A 21,707-nucleotide genomic window follows, 5' to 3' on the forward strand; every position below is an offset into this window, starting at 1 on the left:
GTGCTGGGCTAAGGGTGGCACAGAGATTGTGGGAATGACCCAAAGGCTGGGTGGCCCAGAGACCTAAGATGGAAACAAACACGACTGGAGGAAAACATGTCAATGTAATGATGCCTAATGATAGTCTGCTATACTCGTAGATTGGTGTCCAGCCCATAGAGAGTGTTTTCATCCAGCAATTGTTGAACACAGATGCAGAGACCCACAGTCAGACATTAGACTGAGCTCAGAGAATCCTGCTGAAGAGGGAGAAAAAGGATTGTAGGAGCCAGAGGGGTCAAAGACATCATGACCTAGGCCCTCTGTATAAAAGTAGCAGTTGTGTAGCTTAGTCTTGTGGGTCTCCTAACAGTGGGAGCAGGAGCTATCTTTGACTCTTTTATAGGCTTTTGGGGCCCTATTCCTCGTACTTAGTTGTCTTGCCCAGTTTCAATACATGGGGAGGTGCTTAGTCTTACTGCAACTTGATATGCCATGTTCTGTTGATATCCACGGGAGGCCTGCCCTTTCCTGAACAGAAACAGAGGAGGAGTGGATGGGGTGGGGACAGAGTGAAGGTTGGGGGAAGGACTGAGAGGAGAGGAGTGAGGGGAAGCTGTGGTCAGAATGTAAAACTAATTAATTAGTTAAACAAGAAAGAAAGCTACACAGGGCCTCCCACTGAAGACGGTCAGACATTAGTAACCCAACAAGGTCCTTCGATGGTCTTTTCTCAGGTCATCTAGCATAAATCGCTAACCTGACTCCACCATGAATCAATCTTAGACTCTTCCCTCTGCTTTTCTCAACACTGTCAACATCATTAAGTCTCAAAACAAACAAACAAACAAAAAGCTCTCACAGTCACAGAAAAGAAAAGAAAAATAAATGCAGCCTCCACAGAGACACTGAAGACTTTGAGCCCAGCTGGCTCTCTGCTGTGGCTTCCAGACACTGCTAGCATCAGAAGAGAGTTATTCTTGACCCAAAAGGGCCATCACAATTATGCAGCCAGCTCCTTTGTATTATTCCTTCAAGTTCTTGTCCTGGCCAAGAACACATCCCACTCCAAGGACATTGCAACTTTAGTCATATATAGTCAGTAACCTCAGTATTGGAAAGCTCTTGTTCCACCATTCAGTACTGCGGTCTCACCTTGGTCAGCCCCCTCTTATTCCAAATCATAAAAAGAAAAAAAAAACAAAAAACAAAAACCATACCACATACACTCAGAACAGGATCAAAGTGCATGTAGTCCCAGCCAGGTGGTCCATCAAAGAAATTACCATGAACAAGATGGAGGCGAAGTTCATCAAGTATCCTGGGAAGCGGTCTTTCCAGGTCAGTTTATCTTCATCATCCTGAGATGAAACAGGAAAGCAGAGACAATCAGAAGGCACAAAGAACAGACATTGATTCTTTCCTATTTTACATAAATTTGCATCTCAACCATTTGTTGCTTTATGGATATTTCTGTAGTAGCTAATATCTTCTTGCTCTCAAGATCAACAGTAGCCCTCTTAATTTTGATTGATAGCACACACCTGAAGTTCCAGGCAAGAGGATCATGACTTTGATGCCAGCCTGGGATACACGGAGGGGCCCTGTCTCATAGTCCTGAAAACGTTAAGAATTGAGACAACAGTTCTGACAGCCACGAAAGGTTGCGAAGAGAGTCTGAAGTCATGCGTATGAAGTGAAGAGAAAATGGCAAAGTACATTGTGTTACCCAGCAGGGAGCTACTCATCACTGCAAGCAAGGAGTGAGAATCAAACTCAGCAAGGCAGGGCCCCAGGCTCCCTTTCCTCTCCATTTCAGGCTGGCCTCCCAGACAGACCTGATTTGGCTCTGGCAACAGTGCCATCTAGCCTCGGAAAGCTTGTACTGTAAGCTGAGCACCTTCAGGGCCTAAAGCATCTTTCCAGCATCCTTTGTGTGTTCATGGCAGTGCCAGGCACAATGAAGAGACCAAAGAAAGTCCCTCAGTCACTGTCCTGGGGGTTTCACAGCCTGGAGAAAAAGACAGCCCTCCCACTCCCAAAGGGTGAAGGATAATCCATCAGCTTGGGACTGAGGGCTTACTAGGGAGTGAGCCATGGGGACTGTAGAGAAAGAAGGGTTTGCCTTGTGTGCCTGGAACAGGTGTAAGGTTGAGCTGAGTCGATGGATGATGCTAGAAGTCAGTTCTTAGCACGTTCTCTCACAGATGATGTCAATATGATGTAAATATGCGTCATACTCAGGTTTTCATAACAGCCAGAGAATTGGTCTCAGACTCTGAGACTACATAGCTTTTCATCACACCATAAGAAGACACTAAACGCTTGGTGGTGAGCATTCTGAGGGGATAGAAGAACAAAAGCCTGCTTTCAATCAGACTGGACTAAGATTCATTCCCATTCACCCACGAGAAGTCAAACAGAAAGAGAGAGTGCGAGCCTTGTTTCCTTCCACAGCACGGGGTCCACGAGCACACTACTGTTCCTGAGCCTGAAAATATTCTTCCTTGGTAAGGAAAATGGAAGGTGGGCTAAGCACACAGCTTCAAAGAGAAAAATGAATTCATGGAGAGGTTTTGCCTGTGGCCTTCTGGGCTGTACAGCTAAGATCTTGATGGGCCCAATCCAATCATCAGACCCAGCCTAAGCATCACTGATGAAGCAGGCTCAGGGTGACGCTGAGGATACAGAGAAGAGAAAGCTCAGAGGGCCCAGAACTAGTGTAGAGACCTTCAGGACCATGGAGACAAGGAAGCCCAGATAAGTTGGACCAGAAAGATGGTTTCCACGATTTTGCACGAAAGGAGACAACTAAGGAGCATCAAGTTCGATGCTGTCAGGAGAAAAGCATTCTCTTGAGACATAAATAGTCTTGTGTTTGTTGGAAGATCACCCCTTTCATGTTTACAGTGATGGGGTTTTGTTCAGAAGGCACACATCATAGCATATACACAGTTCTCGTGTCTTCAGACACTATCCAAACACAGGAAGCTGACAGAAAAATCAAGATTACACACTGTCCTCCAAACTAGCATACTAGTAAAAAGAACAGTGAAAAAAGTCGTTTATTTGTTTTGTGTTTCAGTTTTAGAGACGGGATGTCCTTATGCAACTCAGGTTAGCCTTGAATTCATAATCCTCCTGCCTCGGTCTCCTGACTGCAGAGATCTCAGACATGCACTGCTTACCTGACATGAAGCAGGGTTATTTTGTTGTTTCTTTTTTTATCAATTATTTTTATTGTTTTTATAGTACTTTTTTTAGCGTTTTCTCTGCTCCCCTACCTTCCTCCCTATCTCCTTCTACCCTCTCTTATGACCTTCATGATCCCAAATTACTCAGGAGATCTTATCTTTTTCTCTTTTCTATTTAGAGTCATGTATGTCTCTCTTATGGTCCTCTTTCTTGTCAAGGCTCTCTGGGGTTGTGAATTATAGTCTGGTTTTTCTTTATGTCTAAAGTCCACTTATGAGTAGTACATATTATATTCATCTTTCTGGGTCTGGGTTACCTCACTCAGTATGTTTTTTTCTAGATCCATCCATTTGCCTGAAAATTTCAAGATGTCATTATTTTTACTGCTGAGTAATACTCCATTGTATAAATGTACCACATTTTCCTTATCCATTCTTTGGTCGAGAGGCATCTAGGTTGTTTCCAGGTCCCGGCTATTACGAACAACGCTGTTATGAACATAATTGAGCACATGTCCTTATGGCATGATTGAGAAACCTTTGGGCATATACCCAAAAGTGGTGTTGCTGGTCTCTGAATTAGATTGTTTCCTAATTTTCTGAGAAATTGCCATGCTGATTTCCAAAGTACAAGTTGGACATGAAGCAATTTTTAGCGGTAGGAGTTTGGCATTAACAAAGGAAGCCAACTAAATTCTTCCATTTGCTGGTCCATGCAAGATGTGAAGATTTGTTGTAAAAGGCTATTAACTTAAGTACCGTGTTCCCAAAGGACATGTCACCAGTGTGGAGCAGCAGAGAGGGGAGCAGAACTCAGACCTGAACATGTCAATTCTGAATTTGGGACTCTAAAATACTTATTATGTCAGTGATCTTAATAAATTTCCTGTAGAGTGTGTGTGTGTGTGCGCGCGCACGCCCGCGTGGGGGTGAGAGTGTTTGTGGAGACCAGGATACAGCTCCTAGTGCTGTCCATCTTTTCATTGAGATAGGGTCTCATGTAAGTTAAACTGCTCAGCCAGCAAGCCCCAGAAATCTGCCCATCTCCCTGACCCCCATCATTGGTTGTTATTGTTTTAAATATGGGTTCTGGGGTCAAACTCAGGCCCCCATACTCACAGAGCAAGCTCTTTACAGACCGAGCCATCTCAGACAACCCCACAGCAGTTTCTCCACTGTAAAATACTCAGATCCCTTACCTGTAAAACAATTCTAAACATCATGCTAAATTAGCATGCCTTTTAAATAAAGTCCATCTAGGGCGAGGGCCAACAGGACTGCAGGCATACAGGGGGAGCTCTTAGACGCCCGGCCTTTAACGATGATGCCATAGCCAGTCTACCCGCAGTGGCAGATGTGACAAAGCTTTAGAAACTGTATGGTACACACAAAGGTGAGTGCTAATCAGCTTTGATGGCACCAAAAGCAGATGATAGTGGGGCACTTAGTTAATGTCACCATTGTTCAGACGCCAGCCTAGCTGTCGTCGGCTCTTATTTTTTTGTCCCTGCTGTCTATGTTTGTGTCCCCGGACTACTGCTCCCATTTACAGATCTCAGCAAAACAAACAGGTCAATAACATTTACAGAAGCCCTTCCACGCCCTTCTGGCAAGCTGGCTACTTAGAAATGAAACTACTCTTATTTTCATTTAGTTCTTAAAGTAACAGGTGAGAATATTGTTTCAATAAACCCCTGAGAGGAAAGGGATTTTTGACAAAGTGGCAGTTGTCTCTGAGAGGATTTTTTTTATATGAAGACAGTATAATTCATCATCATTAGTACGCAATTCTGCATATTTTGATGACTCTTCAGCCATGCATCTACAATCACAACACAGATCAAAACAGAAATGATTTTTTATCACTTTCCAATGCTTCTTTCCTTTGTCTTTGATCTCTGTCCCCAACCCCCAGAACTAGCAAAGTCTGTTCAATGTTTAGTGTCCCCTCTAGTTTGGGGTCTTTCAAGATGTCACTAAGTATACTGCAGTGTGCGGTTCCTTTTGAGAGAGGGGTCTTTCAAAATGTCACTAAGTATACTGCAGTGTGCGGTTCCTTTTGAGTTTGGCGTCTTTGGCTCAGCATAGTTCATCTGAGATTTCTCCAGGCTGTGGCATAGCTCAGTAGTCTCCCCCTTTCCTGAAGCATGGTCTATAGTTCATCATATCGATGGATTTCAGTCCATTTGCCCATTCACTGCCCTGGGGGCTGTTTGGATTGTTTCTAGCTCATAATAATTAACAATGAACCCCTTCCAAAATTTATATACCCATTTGGATACAAATATAAATTTTCATGTCCCTTGGGCAAGTATCAAATTATGAACTTGCTTGGTCATATTGTGGGTCTATGTTTGTCATTATAAGAAGTCACCAAACTGATTTCTAAAGTGCCCAGTGCACCTCTACCAATAACATGTGACAGTTCCTTCCTTTCTTTAAATAAATTTCCTTTAGGATGGTTTCTTTTATTTATAAAATCTTCAAAGACAATATAGAGAAATCCTATATACCTTGTACTTAGTTTTTCATGTAAGTTCAGTACTTTTCTCTCAACTCATGAACCGATATCACATAATATTATGAACTAAAAGTTAACACTCTATTTATATTGTCTCAGTTCAAAGCCTGCCTCCTGGCCCAGAGTCACAGCCAAGGTACAGCATTCTATTTGGTCTTTCTCCCCTCTTGAACACTTTTAGACGATAAAAGCCTCTCAGACCTGGTTTGCTGCTGGTGGCTTTGTCAGATTGGAAATGTCCTGGTCAAACGCTTTGTAGAAGGACCCACAACTCTTGATTTAAGGTTTGTCTGAGGTTATGTGTTTGAGGGATAAAGACAGGAGGTCAAAGACCATTTTGTCATATCCTCTCAAGGGTATAGAGGTACCCTGTCACTGATGAGAACCTGGATTTCCTGGGGTATGTTGAATTTCTCTATGAGAAAGTTTCCTCCTGCCTCCCCCATTCTGTACTTTGTTCTTTAAAAGGAGGAACCCACCTCCATATTTGAAGGTATGGAACTGTATTTCCATCTTCAAGGGAGAAATACCTACAGGGACATATATGTTTTTAATATATATTTTTACTGTATTGGATGTCCATAAAGAATGCTTATAGGAAGATATGCTCAATATTTCTCCAAACTCTAAAAAAAATAATAAAATACAAAAGCATTAAGATGATAAATGCCAAGCCATCAGTAAGGATCATGCTCAGCTTAGAGTTGGCCTTGGGCTTCAAAGAAAGCAGGATGCTGGCCTGTAGGGATAAGTCCCACCCCTTACGGGGCGTGTTCGCCTCGGGCTAATGTTTACCTATAAATCTGGCCCAGCGCTTGCTTCTGCTTTCCTGATCAACCCATCTCTAATAATCTGTGTAGCACCAGTCTTACCGGGAAAGATTCAGCATGTCTGACCTGGCTGCTTGCTTCATCGCCTCTGCCCTGGAGAGCAGCGGCATGACATCTGAGCTCACTTCCTCTTCCTCCCAGCATTCTGTTCTGTTTACTCCACCAACCTATGTTCTAACCTATGAGGGCCAAGCAGTTTCTTTATTTTTTTAACCAATGACCTTCCTCCATCACTGGTCTCTTCCCTTTTCTTCCTTCCAGGATGCCTACAAAGGACAGAGGCCAGGCAGCAGCAACATCTGGACCCGTCTGCCTCCTCACCTGCAGGCTACGAACAAGAGCAGCTGGAATGGGAATAGAATGACTTGTTAGAATAATCATATGCTGGGCCTGTGTTCCTGCAAGTAGTGGGGACAGTATCCAAAAGAGGGGGAAGAACCTGGGAGATTGAGAAGTCCAACACCTGGATCTCATCCCTGTATCCACCTCTGGATTAGCCATGCAACTTTGGGTGCTGTTATCCTTCAATTTCTCTGAACAATATTACAGCTCCCTTTAGAATGAGGTAAGTGGGCAATTTGTCCTACTGAGCACTCAAGGAGAATACGATGGGCAGGGGCAGACCTTGGGGAATAGCAAGTTCTGTGCAGACAGACTTGTGAGTTGTATCGCTTCTTCTGTTCAGGGCAATGACTGTGCACCAGACTGCACCAAGTACCACAGTAGTGCAAGACACTAGGGATACAAAGAACTCACAGATTTTGTCCCCAAGAAACCTTGACTGTGGGGGAAACAAACGAGAAAGATGGACACAAATTACAGCATGGCATAATATATGCAGAATGCCATAGAAACAGAAAAACAGAGAACTGGGTGGTTTCTTAGTTGTTATTAAAGGGCAATGTTTTCTCAGACAAAAATGATGGAGATATTCCAGAGAAAGCATTAAACCATGTGTTCTAGTTTGTCGTCAGTTGCTACAATAAAACTCCATGACCAAAACCAACCTGGGGAGTAAAGGGTCTATTTCAGCTTACAGCCTATCGCCCAGCATAAAGGGAAGTCAGGGCAGGAACTGAAGCAGAGGCCATGGAGGAATACTGCCTTGGTTTTCTCTCTATGGCTTGCTAAGCTTGCTTTCTTATACAACCCTGGAGCACCTGTCCAAGGGTAGCACCACTCATAGTGGGCTGGGCCCTCTCACATCAATCATTAGTCAAGAAAATATCCTCACACACTTGCCTATCCACCAATGTGCTAGAGGTATTCTCTCAGTTCAGGTTCTGTGTTCTGAGAGGGCCCCGGCTTTGTGCCAGGTGGAGAAAAAAATAGCCAGCACCCCATGTTCAGAAGCCGTGACATAGTATAGCATTCACAACCACCAGCCAGGTCGAAATGATAAGAGGCAGGGTGTGTAGACAATAAGAGGAAGAGGAATGTCAACTCAAGTGCTGAAGCACAATGCATCTCTCAGGACCACATAGAGACCCAGAAGTCAGAAGAGAATGCTACTTGCCAGCAGTGGCTAGTCTGTGCCCAAAGGCTGATCTGGCAAAGACTTTACAGAGACATTAGTCTCTTGATTTCCCAGAGCAATCTGTGGCTCAATGAAAGAAGTGCTGTCCCCATGGACAGGCAGCTCTCTGGTCCTATGGTCTAGTGTAGAAGGAGCTGCGATCTTTCTGCTCATCTGTTCAGAAGGCTGTTGCTGGCTGCCTCTTCCATAATGAAGGGTTGCTTCTAAATTTTTAACTGTAAATAATGTTGAGAGGCCTTTAAAATGTAATTCTGTTCTAACACCACATGAAATTTGTTCTGGTGGTGGTCAGTATTAAAGGCAGCTCTCTGTGTGCTTGTACGTGTTGTTAGAAGAGGAGTGGAGGAGCTCTCTATTACCTTCAATCCGTTTCTCCTCTGTCTATAAAATCCTCTCATTCAAAGCACCTACCGTTCATCCATATAACCCTAACTGTGGTTAGCAGCTGGACTGCCATCTTCCCTTCCCGCCTCAATCCTGCCATATCACGAGCAACTCAGACTAAGAAACATTAAAAAAAAAAAAAGTGGTATTGCCTATAAAAGCCCTGTCACCTTTAATGTTTTTATTGTCAACCCTATTTTCTGCTGGCTGGCTTTTTGGACCAGCATTTGTATAGCCAAAACTGCTGTCCAGAACTCCACAGTTCCACTAGGCATCATGGCACACACCTTTAGTAATCTCAGCACTGGGAAGAGGAGGGAGGAGGATCAGGATACCAGGGGTCATATTCTTTGGCTGCATAGTGAGTTCAAAGCCAGTCCGAACAAGGGGGACCCTGTCTTCAAAACCACACACACACAAAATAAATAAATAAATAAATAAATAAATAAATAAATAAATAAACAAACAAATAAATAAATATAAAGATAAAAATACAACTTCAGTTCCTACTCATCTTCCATTCTGATGCTTTTATTGCCAGTCCTTGATCCACTCCTCTCTCCAAGTAATCACTTCTTTTCTTGTTTCCTGATTTATTGAATGGATCGTCGGCCGTCTCTTCAGCTACACACACAGCAGAAGTAGATAAAGGATAATGAACACCACTGGAATGGGCTGACAGCTTTGACTGTGTCCTATTGCTTCCTAGCCACACTTCTCAGTTTCCTTCTATACCATAGAGGTTATTTTCAAGCCCACTCCACCACTAGCCCGTCCCTTACACACACTGAAATCAAGGTTGCCATTTAAGAACCCACCTCCTCCCTTTGTAGCCTAAAAATCCAGCTGTCCTTCCCCTTGGCTACTGCTGTTCCTCTCCTATCTAGGAGACTCATTTTCTTTTTATGTTTCAGTGTGTGTGTGTGTGTGTGTTGCACGCAGGTGCATATATGAGTATATGTGGTGCTCACCTGTGTGTGCATGACATTGACATGGGAGGTTGATGCCAGGTATTTGTTTTTTCTCTATTGTTTTCTATCTTGTTGTTGTTGTTGTTGTTGTTGTTGTTGTTGTTCTTCTTCTTCTTCTTCTTCTTCTTCTTCTTCTTCTTCTTCTTCTTCTTCTTCTTCTTCTTCTGAGACAGACTCTCACAGAACCTTGAACTTACTGTTTACTGGCCAGCAAACCCCTGAGATGTGCTTGTCGCTTCTGCCCCATCACTGGGGTTGTAGACATTTACTTACCATGTACCCAGCTTTTACATGGTTTCTGGGGATAGGAATTCAGGTCCTCATGTCTGTACAGTGGTCACTTTACCTCCCTAGCCCTGAAGCTCACCCTCCCCATCTCCAGTGGCTTTGATCCCTATATGTTGATCTTCTGTTCTCAGACTTTCAGCACACACTTTCTGAATTATTGGCATGCCATTTCCCCACACAGTCTAACTCAGCAGGTCTAGACTAGAGTCTGAGAATCCCCCATTTCCAGTAAGTTCTTATGTAAGGCTAGTGTTGGTGATGATGCTTCTCATGTGAGTGCTGATGCTGGTACTGATGCTGCTGGCCAGGGGACCACACTTTGACGACCACTCTCTTAAACCAGCTCCTTTCTACTGGGTATCATTGTTCAATCTATGAACACCAGACATAAGAGTCCCCACTTAAATCGTTTATGATGTGATTGACCACCATCCATGTGCCTCGGACACACCCCACTTAACTGTGCCTCATACCTTAAAGCTACCATTATGACCCCCATGTTCTAGGGAAAACTGAAGAGTCTAGAAAATTACGGAATTAGTTCACAAACAAAGTCACAGCTCTGGAATACAGTGTGTCCAGGGTCTCCCCACCCAGTGCTGTCCCAGTTGTCTCCAGAGTACATCGCCACAGGAAATAAGAAGAGACCGATGCTCTCAAACCCCCGGGAAGGAGATTTAAGAGGGGACCCAGGTTGTCTTGACAGATTAAATAAGTTAAGGATTGTAAATCATTCACGAGAGTTTGCCAACAAGGACCTGACAAATGCATATATACAAAATGTAAGTTTTCAGCCCCAGGAAGAGAGAAGTTCTTCACACTTGCAGCATGAGTAAACAGAGAAGGCACTGTGTTACATCAAATATTCCTGGCACAGAAATATAAATGCCATAGGATCTCTTATATGAAACTTAAAAAAAAAATCTTATAGCACACAGAAGCAGGAGAGATGGCTCCGTGGTTAAAAGTATTTGCTGCAATTCCAGAGGACGTGGGTTCAATTCTCAGCACTCACATTAGACGACTCACAAGTACCTGTAACTGCAGCTTTAGAGGACTCAAAGCCTTTCTTCAGCCTTTACACACACACACACACACACACCCCACAAATAAATGAATAAACAAACAAATGTCTTTTAAAAAGAAACAAAGGGTACAATAGTGGCTCCCAGAGACAGAGAAGAGTGAAAGGAACTAGTCACTGGCTACCATGTTCCGGGTAGACAGGAGGAATAAATTTGGTCTTCTGTTGCACAGAGAGGTGACAAGAGATGGCAACAATGCAGAAAACACTTTTTGAAAGCTAGAAGAAAGGTTTTTAATGTTCTTACAACGAATACATAATAGGTGTTTAGGTTGTAGATATGTTGATCACCCTGATTTGATATTATACAGTGGATACATACATTAAGTTTGTACAATCATGGATCAAGCAAAAATAGTTTTAAATTGCCATTAAAGTCTTCTGCAATCTGGGTGACAAAAGCTTCCAGGACATGATGGGATTAAGAAAAAGTCTATGGAGGTAGGTGGGATATGCAGGGAGAAAGCCCCTACAGTTCATTTTCTTATGAAGCTGGAAGAAACACAGGGTTGAAACCGAGTTCAACACTAGCACTTCGCTTTTACTATTAGATAAAATTACCTCTTAGATGAAATCATGACTTTATGGATACCGGCCAATTGAGAATGCTCAGATCCTTACATCTAGGCCATCTCTCTGTTAAACTCACAAATAATTTGTCCAACTGCCTAATAGACATCATTAGCAGAATGTTCTAAGCTCTAACGCTTCTGACTTAATGACTCATCTTCCCCATGAATCTTCTTTCCTATCCTGGCTAAGCGAACTGAAACCAAGTGTCTCTAAACATAGGATGAGCCACAAAATAAAAGCACAATAAATGTCCAACTAATATGTCCGCAATCACATTAAAGGACCTCACCTTGACTCTGAAGGCAAACCTGGGTCCCTTCTGGGGAGGCGGCCAACAGGACCAAGGCCCAGACACTACTAGAATTTTCTGAGGTCTTTACTGGATGTGGATAAGATCAATAGTCCTTGTCCTTTCTTCAAGGGCATCTTGTTTGTCCTGGTTCCCTGTCTAGAGCTTCTTGTCATTTTAGAGGTGCAGTCTTCTGTCTGGAAGCAGCTCACTAAATTTCTCTAGTCAGAGATGACACCACGTGGAAGCAGAGACAGGGAGGGTTGGTACTTGGGTGGGTTTTCTGAGCAAAATGACTTGGTAATGACTTTGGTAAACCATATTAGATAAATTTTGTGACCAGTGGGAGCTGGTACCAGACAAGAAGCCCCATGGGAGAGCAGGATTGTGAGATGGATTTAAAGAGGGGGTCGGGTGGGTGACAAGGCACAAGTATCGTAGTCCAAGAAAGAGTTATGTATCAGAGGTTTGTTTCGATGTTCTCAGCAGCACTTTGAAAGTTGACCAGGTCTCTCACTTTGGGTCTTGTGCCAGAGGCTCACCTACACCACATGGCATTCTTTCATAGTTGGTTGAAGGAGAACTGAATTCCGGAGAAACATGGAGGAGACTGCATTGAAACAAGATGAACCACTGGGAAGACAGAGGCAATGTAGAGAAACCAAGGTGCTTTCCATGTGAGGGGCCTTGAGACACCATCACAGACAGGAATCTAGAAAAATACATCAGGCCCTAGGCTACGGAATGAGGCAGAATATGGGTAACAGTCTAATATTAAGTGGTCAAAGGCCTCGGGATTAAGGAGTTTTATATTGCATTCATCAATATAAATACCCTGCATGCATGGGGCACCTTGGTGTAATCTCAGGTAGAAATGAATAATTCAGACTGCCACTGATGGGGGAGAGTCTTCTGTTTTGTGTTAATTTCATTGGTTAAATAAAGAGACTGCCTTGACCCTCTGATAGGACAGAAAATTAGGTAGGCAGAGTAGACAGAACAGAATGCTGGGAAGAAGGCAGTGAAGTCAGTCGCCATGATTTTGCCACCTAACACAGATGCAGGTTAAGAATCTCCCTGGTAAGCCACCAGCTTGTGGTGCTACACAGATTATTAGAAATGGGCTAATCAAGATGTGAGAATTAGCCAATAAGAGGCTGGAATAATGGGCCAGGCAGTGTTTAAAAGAATACAGTTTCCGTGTAATTATTTCGGGGCATAAGCTAGCCAGGCGGCCGGGAGCTGGGGTGGCAGGGAAGCGGCCCGCAGCTCACACTACATGCCACCACTGTCACTTTTCCCACTCACAGGCTTCCATTTCAGATGACAGAGAAGGGATTCCAGTTGCTCTCACTGAGACAAAGAAAGTCACATACTAACGAGTTATTCTGTGAAGCCCATGGGTTCATTTCACCTCAGTTCTCCACACAGAGAGAAGCAAAGAGGAAAGCGGTAGTGAGGCTCAGAGCTGGGCCAATAAGGCCAAAAGGGGCCATAAGAAATATTTCAGAAAAAAAAATTGTTGTTGGTTGGTTTTTACTTCTTCAAGACAGGGTTCTCTGTATAGTCCTGGCTGTTCTAGAACTCACTTTGTAGACCAGGCTGGCCTCAAACTCAAAGACCCGCCTGCCTCTGCCTCCTGAGAGCTGGGATTAAAAGGCATGTGCCACCACTGTTCAGCTGATATTTGTCATCTTTATCCCCCTCTTTTCATCCTCTATTTCTCTTTCTTTGATAGAGCTGGAAATCTCATCAGCCTGGTTGGAGATACCATGGCATCCTGGGCAAACTGCAATGCAGTCCAGTCTACCGTCTTCCCTCTGGGTTTAATTCCTTGCTCATATACTCATTGACTGCAAGACTTTAGGTATATGAAAAACTTCTCTACAATTCCATTTTCTCCTTAATAAAAAGAAGTCGAAAATAGTTGTTGATAATACAGGATGCCATGAGGCTAAAATGAGAAAATGAGCTAATATGTGGGATAGGCATCTATGTGTGTCTGGACCATAGACTTCAAATCTTGTCATCTCATAACCTCCTTTTCCAATCTCCTCCCTCCTTTCATCTTCTTTACTTCCCATCTTCCTTCTCCTCTCTTCCTACCCCTTTTCCCTCTCCTGCTCTCTCTCTCCTTCTCCCTCTTCCCCCTCTTAACCTCCTTACCCCTAGGGACACGGATCTTAATAGATGATGATTTCTTGCTACTATAACAAGAAAACTCAAGTTCACTGTGGTCCTTGCTTCTTACAGCACAGATTCAGGGGTTGTCCCTCAAGTTCCAAAGCCACACAACTGTCCTATGTAATATCATTTCATCACCTGGGCTTGGTCCCCACAGTCTAAACCCAGAATGTACCTTTTAGGGGCCAGTACCGGTCTTGTCCCTTATCTTTATAGGTTACCCCCAAATTGAACCCAAGAACCTTCTAGAGGCAGAAGCTTTTATGATCCGGGTCTTGGTTTCTTTGGGGACTCTTTGGCAAAGGAACTAGAGGCAGTCACATGGCACAGCACCTAAGTCCACAGGCATGCCTAAAGCCCAGGACAAAGCACAGTGTAATTTGTGGCTAAAGTGGAAAACATTATCTGAGCTCTCACTGTTCATCTTTCCCAGAAGACACAGAAAACCACTCCCTGAGGGCGTGCTCATTTCCTCTGGCTCTCTGGAGAACTTGCTGTTCCAGTGTCTGTCTCTGAAGCCAACTGCCTGTTCCCTCTGGGGTCCAGCACTAGGCTGGGCTGATCTCTTTCCATTCCCCTAATGCCAGCAGCTCTGTCAGGTACCCTGCTTAGATTCCACTCGGGACCAACTTCTCCCCATCCACTCTCTTAAGGAGAGATATTTTTCATCAGTGGCCACGTGAGTCTCATAAGGGTCCTAATAATGTGAGGGCAAGGGACGGGAAAGTTTTCGTTCTTCTCCAGGCCTTGTCTATAAAAGAAAGTTGTCTGAAGCCATTAGTAACTGCCGCACGATACATATGAGACTTTGCTCTACAACCTTATGTAGAACAGCACACAAACACCATGGAGTTAAGACACACCTGAGGTCTGTACTGGGAGCAGCAAGGTTCAATATGGTCTCAGCTCAGGCTGCTCTCTGATCTAATCTCCTCCTGTGCAGTCCCTTTCCTTACTCTGTCCCTGTCACACTGGCCTCCTTCCTGCTCTTTGATCCGACCAGACTGATTTCCACATTGACCTTTACTGAGCCTTTTTGCCTGCTGTTCACCCTGCTAGACCCTCCAAACATCCCTCAGGGGAAGAGTTTCCCCAATCCTCTAGTCTACCCCTTGCCTTTAGTATTCTGCATCACTATCTCCATTACATCCTTATCTACAAGGCATTCCCTGTGGCTCACACCTTTGAGGTTGAATGATCCTATCATAAGGTGTCACCTAAGACCATCAGAAAACACAGATATTTATATTATGATTTATAACAGTAGCAAAATTATAATTATGAAGTAGTAACAAAATTAATTTTATGTCTGGGAGTCACAACAGCATGAGGAACTGTATTAAAGGGTTGCAGCATTAGGAAGGTTGAGAACCACTGGTCAACTATTATCTTGTTTTATCTCCTGTTTTTCTCCTAAGCCCCTGGGAAATAAGAAGTCTGCAAATACAGTGCCCTGCTGGACACAAGGGCCTGGATTATGCTGATCTGTGGAATTCCTTTACACAGATGGATAAACGAGTAACTGTCTTACTCTCTGGAAACAACCACCTTGCTCACGTCTGTACCGCTGAATGTTCATAAGTTTACAATTGAGGATTAAGCCACTGGCTGGATGGGATCTAATTTCACAACAAAACAAAAATAGCCCACAAAATCTATTTGCCACTTCTTAGACTGCACAGCAGTGCCAGTCTTGTGTAGATGTCAGAGAAGGAAAAGAAAGACATATAAGATACTCATAGTAACCATTCTTAAGAAAAATGGCCAACTAGATGTTCCCTAGACAGGTGTAAAGGGAATGGCTGTTCCTAAATAATACAGTGAAGAGGTTTATCTTGCAACGTTGCCTGGCAATGTTCTGGTGCGCCCTTGCTTTTATGCAGGTGGGAAGGAGATAGCCATCCTGCATTGCGAAGACCTTTGCAATATTGACTCTGAAGTATCTCTTGCTCTCTTGGGTCATGCCATTTGTTTCTTAGTCTAATCTCCAGCTTTGTGTGCCCTCCTTCCCCCCCTTACATCCTAGCCACAAGATGGAGAACTGATCTGCAAAACATTTGTTCATAGATTCGAAGTTCTCATGACATCTCCCTGTGATGGCTTGAATATCAAACATCTCCTCATTGGCCCATGGGATTGAACATTTGGTCCCCAGCTGGTAGCATTGATTTGGGACACTGTGGAAGTGGGGCCTAACTAGGGAAGCGGGACACTGGAAAGAGAAGAGGGTGGGCCTCACTCCTGAGCTTCCCTGATGTGAGCAAGCTACTGCTATCACAGCTATAACTGCTATTGCTGCCAGCCATGCCCTCTCTGCCATGATGGGCTATATACATTCAAACCACAAGCCAGAATGGATGTTCCCCCTCAAATTGTCTTTTTAAGACACTTTTATCTCAGCAATATAAAAATACCTAATACAGAAAATTAGTACCAAGAAATGCAGCCATTTCTGTGATAAATCTAACCACTCAGCTTATGGGATGTTGGAACTGGCTTGCAAGAGGAATATAGGAGAGTTCACAGCTGTGGACTAAAGACCCCCCCCCCCAGGATGATAGAAGCAGAGAGGAAAGAGCTATTTGGGTGAGAGTAAAAGATCGGAATGGTTACAGTAAAGGAAGACTTGATAAGGTACCAAAAAAGAACACAGACTCTATCAGCAACTTAGATAGAGACTATTTACATTAAATTCTGGCAAAGAACCTAGTTGTGTCCTGCTGATGTCCAGAAAATCTGAGTGACAGTGAATTCAAAACATTGGGATAGCCTGCAGACATTGGTGTGGCTGCTGCTTGCCTTGTTTACTGAGGTTTGTAGTAAGAATTCAAAACCAGACTAGAAGAACAGAAAGACGTAGAAATAGAGACTTTGGAAAGCAAAGGAGTACAGACATAGTTAAAGACAGATAAGGTGGGCAGGACAGACAAGGTGGGTTTAGGTAAAGTGAGTATAATTCCAGGAGAGATTAGTGCTGCAAAAGAGACTTTCTATGCTCATCCCTGGGGCAGAAGGATTGACGGTGCCTCATGGGAAAGACTCCTTCTACATCAAAGACTCCACATTGTGAAAATGGAAACTCAGCAGAAAAGGGAGTGCCTGGAGAGTATCTGAGGAGACAGAGCCTCTAGTTTCCCTGCTACGGTGGGTCTACTTAGCAAAGCTCCTATCCCAGGTTCATCTGTGAGGAGTGGAGAGGCTCCTGCTGCCACTGTCCAGAAGGACCATGCTATACCTTGATCGGAAAGCAAACTTTATAACACTCAGGTGACCCTGGATTTGCAGAGATGCAGGACACAAGAGTAAGGGAGTGGGGCTTCCAGAAAGGCTCCAGAAAAGCCACCGTGTTGGGCAATGTGCAGCAGGTTCTGTTTCCCATACGTGACTTCTAAGCAGGCTGTACATGAAGCTGTGAACGTGAAGCCTAAGTCATGAGAGACTCCAGGATATTGGAGACCAGAAGCGCGAGATCTTTCTGGAGGGAAACTGCTGGTGTTGACAGAAAAGGAGCCATAGTGGACACAGGCAACAGACCTGGCAGGGCAGAGCTACCCTAGCCTCTTAAGTCTAGAAGATGCCAGCATGAGCCCCAGATATGGGACATGGAGCTTAGTTGAGTCTTAGTTTTGCTTTGGTTCAATCCTTTCTTGTTGTCTTCCTGTTCCTTCCTTTGGAATAAGAACATTTTTACTCTACAACACTATATATTAGAAGCATTTGACTTTTATTGTTTTGCTTAATAGGGGCTCCTTATCTAAGAATTGACTGGAGTCTTCTAGAAAACTTCAGACTTCTCAACACTGTTGTAACTGTAAGACTATGAGGTTCTGTCTTATAAGATGGTCATGAATGTACAGGGTCGGAAGCACAATGCGAGGGTGTGAATATCTTCAGTAGGTGGGGCCTGGAGGAACTGGGACATTGTGAGGAAGCCTTAAGGTTCTTCTTCCAGGCCCCTCTATTTCCTGCAGCTCAGATGTGAGCAAGCTCCTTCCCCCATAGTTGGAATCCACTCCTGCTTCCATGCCCTTTTTGTTATGATGAACTTCAACTCTTCAAACTGGGAGGCAAAAATAAGTCCTTTTTCCCTTTTTTAGGTTTGGCACCACAGCAATGAGAGAGATGCCAATATATTTCCTCACTCTTGTCTTCCACTGGCTCTGGGTTTCTGTCTGAATTCATCCCCTCTAGTCCTTTCATGTCTCATGATGAGTCTCTTAAAAGGTTGCCTACACCTAACTATGCCCAGGTATGAGGCATGGTAAATGGGAAGAAAAACAACAGAGTTGATAGCCCTCAGTTGCTCAGACCTCAGAGAAGCTAGGCGACCTTTGCATAAGACTGAGGTCAGAATGGAATCCAAGGATGATATAACTGGATCCTACACAAATTAATCATCAGAATCACTTGATGTGGGTAAAAGCACAAAGATCCTGGTGGCTGCCGCAGATCTATTAACTTAAATTCTTGGGGGTGAACACGTCTAAATTTGAAAATGTTTCGCAAGCAACAGTGATGTTGGCCCACTTTGGAAAAAGTTACTTTTCAAGATTCATTCCCCCCTCCTGATACTTTTGCTCCAGGGTCTATATTCCTGTGGCCTGTCCCCATGGGAACAAATTCTCCAACAGAATCTCCCAGCATAAAAACACTTGGAGACAATCCCCTTCAGCACAAGACGTCAACACAGACTCTAGCATGTCAGCAGCAATGTTGGCCTAGTCAACTTGCCAGCTGGCTTCCGTCCCTGCCCCTTCCTTCCCTCTCCCTCTGCCCTCCAACTGATTGTAGGACTGGCACACATACTGGCTATTCTGGAGTCAAGAAGAGCATACTCACTGCACTGCCATGGTGTTGTGTAGGGTAAGGATGGGGACTGAAGGGGAGGGTGGCGCATGGCCATCAACAGCATTAGGAGGCCCTCATTGAAGCATAGTTCCCTTTAGAACAGTTGGAGAAGACATAGCGCCTAATTATAATACTTAACGTATTTAGCTGACTTGTATCCATGAATATAGGGAGTTTCTAAATTCCCCCACTATACACAAAGCACCTTAATAGGTGCCTTTAGACTTCTACCATGAGTAACACTCAGTGCCTTTGATTCAATAGCCAAGATGCTAGGTTTTGCAGAATGGAAAAAAAAAAACAGACATTTTCAACTATTGCGAATATTTATATAAAGGTTGTGCCCTTTGAAATCAGTCTCATGTGTAAATGAATAAATCATGAGCCTTGCCATCACCCATGTGTTCTTGTCAGAAGCCTAAATGAGCATTGTTCACTGTTGTGTTCACAGTGTCAGTCAGTTCCAGCCTCAACCCACAAATAGAGCCATCACTGTTATTCCAGGATGCAGTCCACAGCCATCTCAAACAGTGCTTGCTTTTAACTAGGACAGCAGAAGGAACTATTTTCAGCCACACGCAGCAATAGTTAACCACACAAGAGGCCCCGCAATTAGACTTCATCACGGTATCTGATAGCATGAACTGCCCTGCAGCACTTCTTTCAGATCCTGCTAAGCACACTTCTCCCACATTAAAAGCTAGATGTCTGAGCAAATGGAACAGGACTCCAATGTAGAAATTAGGTACAACATGGGGAAGCATATCCAAGATCTTCACCAAATCTAGGAGCACCAGCCAAGGGAGGAACCTCCTGCACAGTGCACAGTGAAATAATCCTACAGGCTAGCTCCGGTACTGCCTAGAAACACAGAGAGAGCTACTGTAACCTAAGCTGATCAGCAGCCAGCCTTGATGTTAACCCAGGTAGTAATGGATAAATGTCTCCCTCCCTCCAACATGGTCTATAGGCAAAATGTGCTTTGACAATGGTTTTTGAAGTACTTGCTGTGGACTGTGGACTTGTGGGGCTGTGGGTGGCCTTTGTACCCAAAGTTCTCTATTATGAAAGAGACAGGCTTCTCACTAGACAGTTCCAGTGCGATGGGATAGTTGCTGTGGCATTCTAGAACTAAGAAGAACTCCTAATTTTTATGTCTTCAGGAAAGATTTAGGATCATACATTGAGTGTTCTCAAGCATGTGCTGTACACTAACCCATGCTGATAGAGCCAAGTGTACCCATGACAATGACTTTGTCCTGAGAAACCAGAGGACCATGCTGGACCATGACCATTGCAATATCATCCATCCATTCATCTATCCATCCATCTGTCTATCCATCCATCCATCTATCTCTCCATCCATCAGTCTATCTGTCCATCCATCCATCCATCCATCCATCCATCCATCCATCCATCTATTCATCCATCAGTCTATCTGTCCATCCATCCATCCATCCATCCATCCATCCATCCATCCATCCATCCATCCATCTATCCATCCATGCATCCATGCCTCTATGCATTGTACTTCCTAACAGAGTAATTGCTCAGGATTCTTAACCCTGATTCCTAGTGGTAACTTTCTGCCATAGGAGCTATCAATTTCACTTTATACAGAAGGAAATTAAAACCCACAAAGATTAATTGCTTGGCTAGCAATACACTGGAAATAGCTAACAATCCCAATCTGAACAATCTCAATTAAAAAAATCTAATTCTCATTTTCCACACTGTGTCCTTCAATAAATTGGACTCTCCAAATACCAACAGACATTTCGCACACACAGTCCCTCTCTCGGATGGTTTAGAATGCTAATTCAGATTAAAGCCCCTAGGGCCCAGTGCTCTTCTCACTGCAACCCAATATTCCCAGACCTTTTTAAGGATGATATTTCTTTGCTAGAAAATTATCCATTTTCATGGCAGCTGGAGGAAAGTTTCTCTGTCACCTTTCTGGCCTAGAACAATCCAAGGTTTCTGTGCCTCAGAGAAGGATTTTTTTTAATGTGTTTTTTATTTCATAAGCCAACCAGTGACCCGTCCCTCATCCTTTAGTGAGATCCTCTGCCTCTCTCTACCTTCTCTGAATCACAGTGTGTCCCTACAATGCACACCAGACATGGGGGTCACTAGACCCCTAAGAAGCGAAGATTTGGTGTGCAAGTGTTCTTTAAGACAGAGTGTCGCTTCCTCCCTCAGGGCCCACTTCTCCTCAGGCTGTTTCCTGTTGGGGGCCTTCCATTGCTATTTGATTGAGGGGCAGGGTGTCTCCAGAGTTATTTCAGGAATGCCATCCATTTGCACCATTCTTCTGAACCATGAGATCAGTGGTCTTGATTTCCAAGCCATCTTTCACCTGCCACCTCAGAGAGGGCACCGTGCTGTCCCTGTTCCTCTGTTCTCCTTCTCTCCCACAGGGCTCTTCCTAAAGAGGCACACTTACAGAACACACACACATAGATGGGTGCCCTGTGCACAGAAGGTCTTTGCTGGTTGCACCTGGAAAATGAAACCGGTTCCTGTCTACCCACACCTTGAACCAGGGGCCACCTTCACCTGAGAGACTTTCTGCCCACAGTCTGCTCCCCATCCCGATCCTGCTACCCAGGGACCCAGCACACACACACCATCTCCTCACTCTGCAGCCATGACTCACTACATTGTTGGAGAGTGACAGCCAGGGAATCTGCCACCTCAGCTGCTCCAGGCAGGCCTCTGATCTATACTACAGGCTACAGAGCAATCTCTTCAAGTTGCCAGCTGGAGGATTTTTTTCCCAGTGATCTCAAATCATCTCAAGTATTTAATATCCCAAAAGCAGCTATTGTTGGGCCCTAAAACATGCACAGATCAGTTCTTTACTTAAGGGAAATTGTGTAGCTGAGCTGAGTTAAGCTTCTTCTTGACTTCCTCTTCTCCATCTTTAGGTCCTGTGCCGAGAGGGCAGCCAGGGGTCTCTGGGATGCCACATGAGGTTGGTCAGAATTTATGGGGGATAATGGTTTCATTTCTATTATCTTTT

The 21,707-nt window shown here is 44.1% G+C and overlaps 1 protein-coding gene across 2 annotated transcripts in view; it reads right to left on the minus strand.

Moving 5' to 3' along the window:
* The window catches only part of Ano2 (anoctamin 2), a 354,947-nt gene that overhangs the window by 73,919 nt on the left and 259,321 nt on the right, over positions 1-21,707 (minus strand). For both annotated transcript variants that reach the window (XM_057773268.1, XM_057773275.1), the window contains one exon: positions 1,266-1,340. In XM_057773268.1, coding sequence (XP_057629251.1) covers positions 1,266-1,340 — 75 coding nt within the window. The remainder of the gene's footprint in view (positions 1-1,265; positions 1,341-21,707) is intronic.

This window comes from Chionomys nivalis, chromosome 1 (assembly GCF_950005125.1).
Source record: "Chionomys nivalis chromosome 1, mChiNiv1.1, whole genome shotgun sequence".
NCBI lineage: Eukaryota > Metazoa > Chordata > Mammalia > Rodentia > Cricetidae > Chionomys > Chionomys nivalis.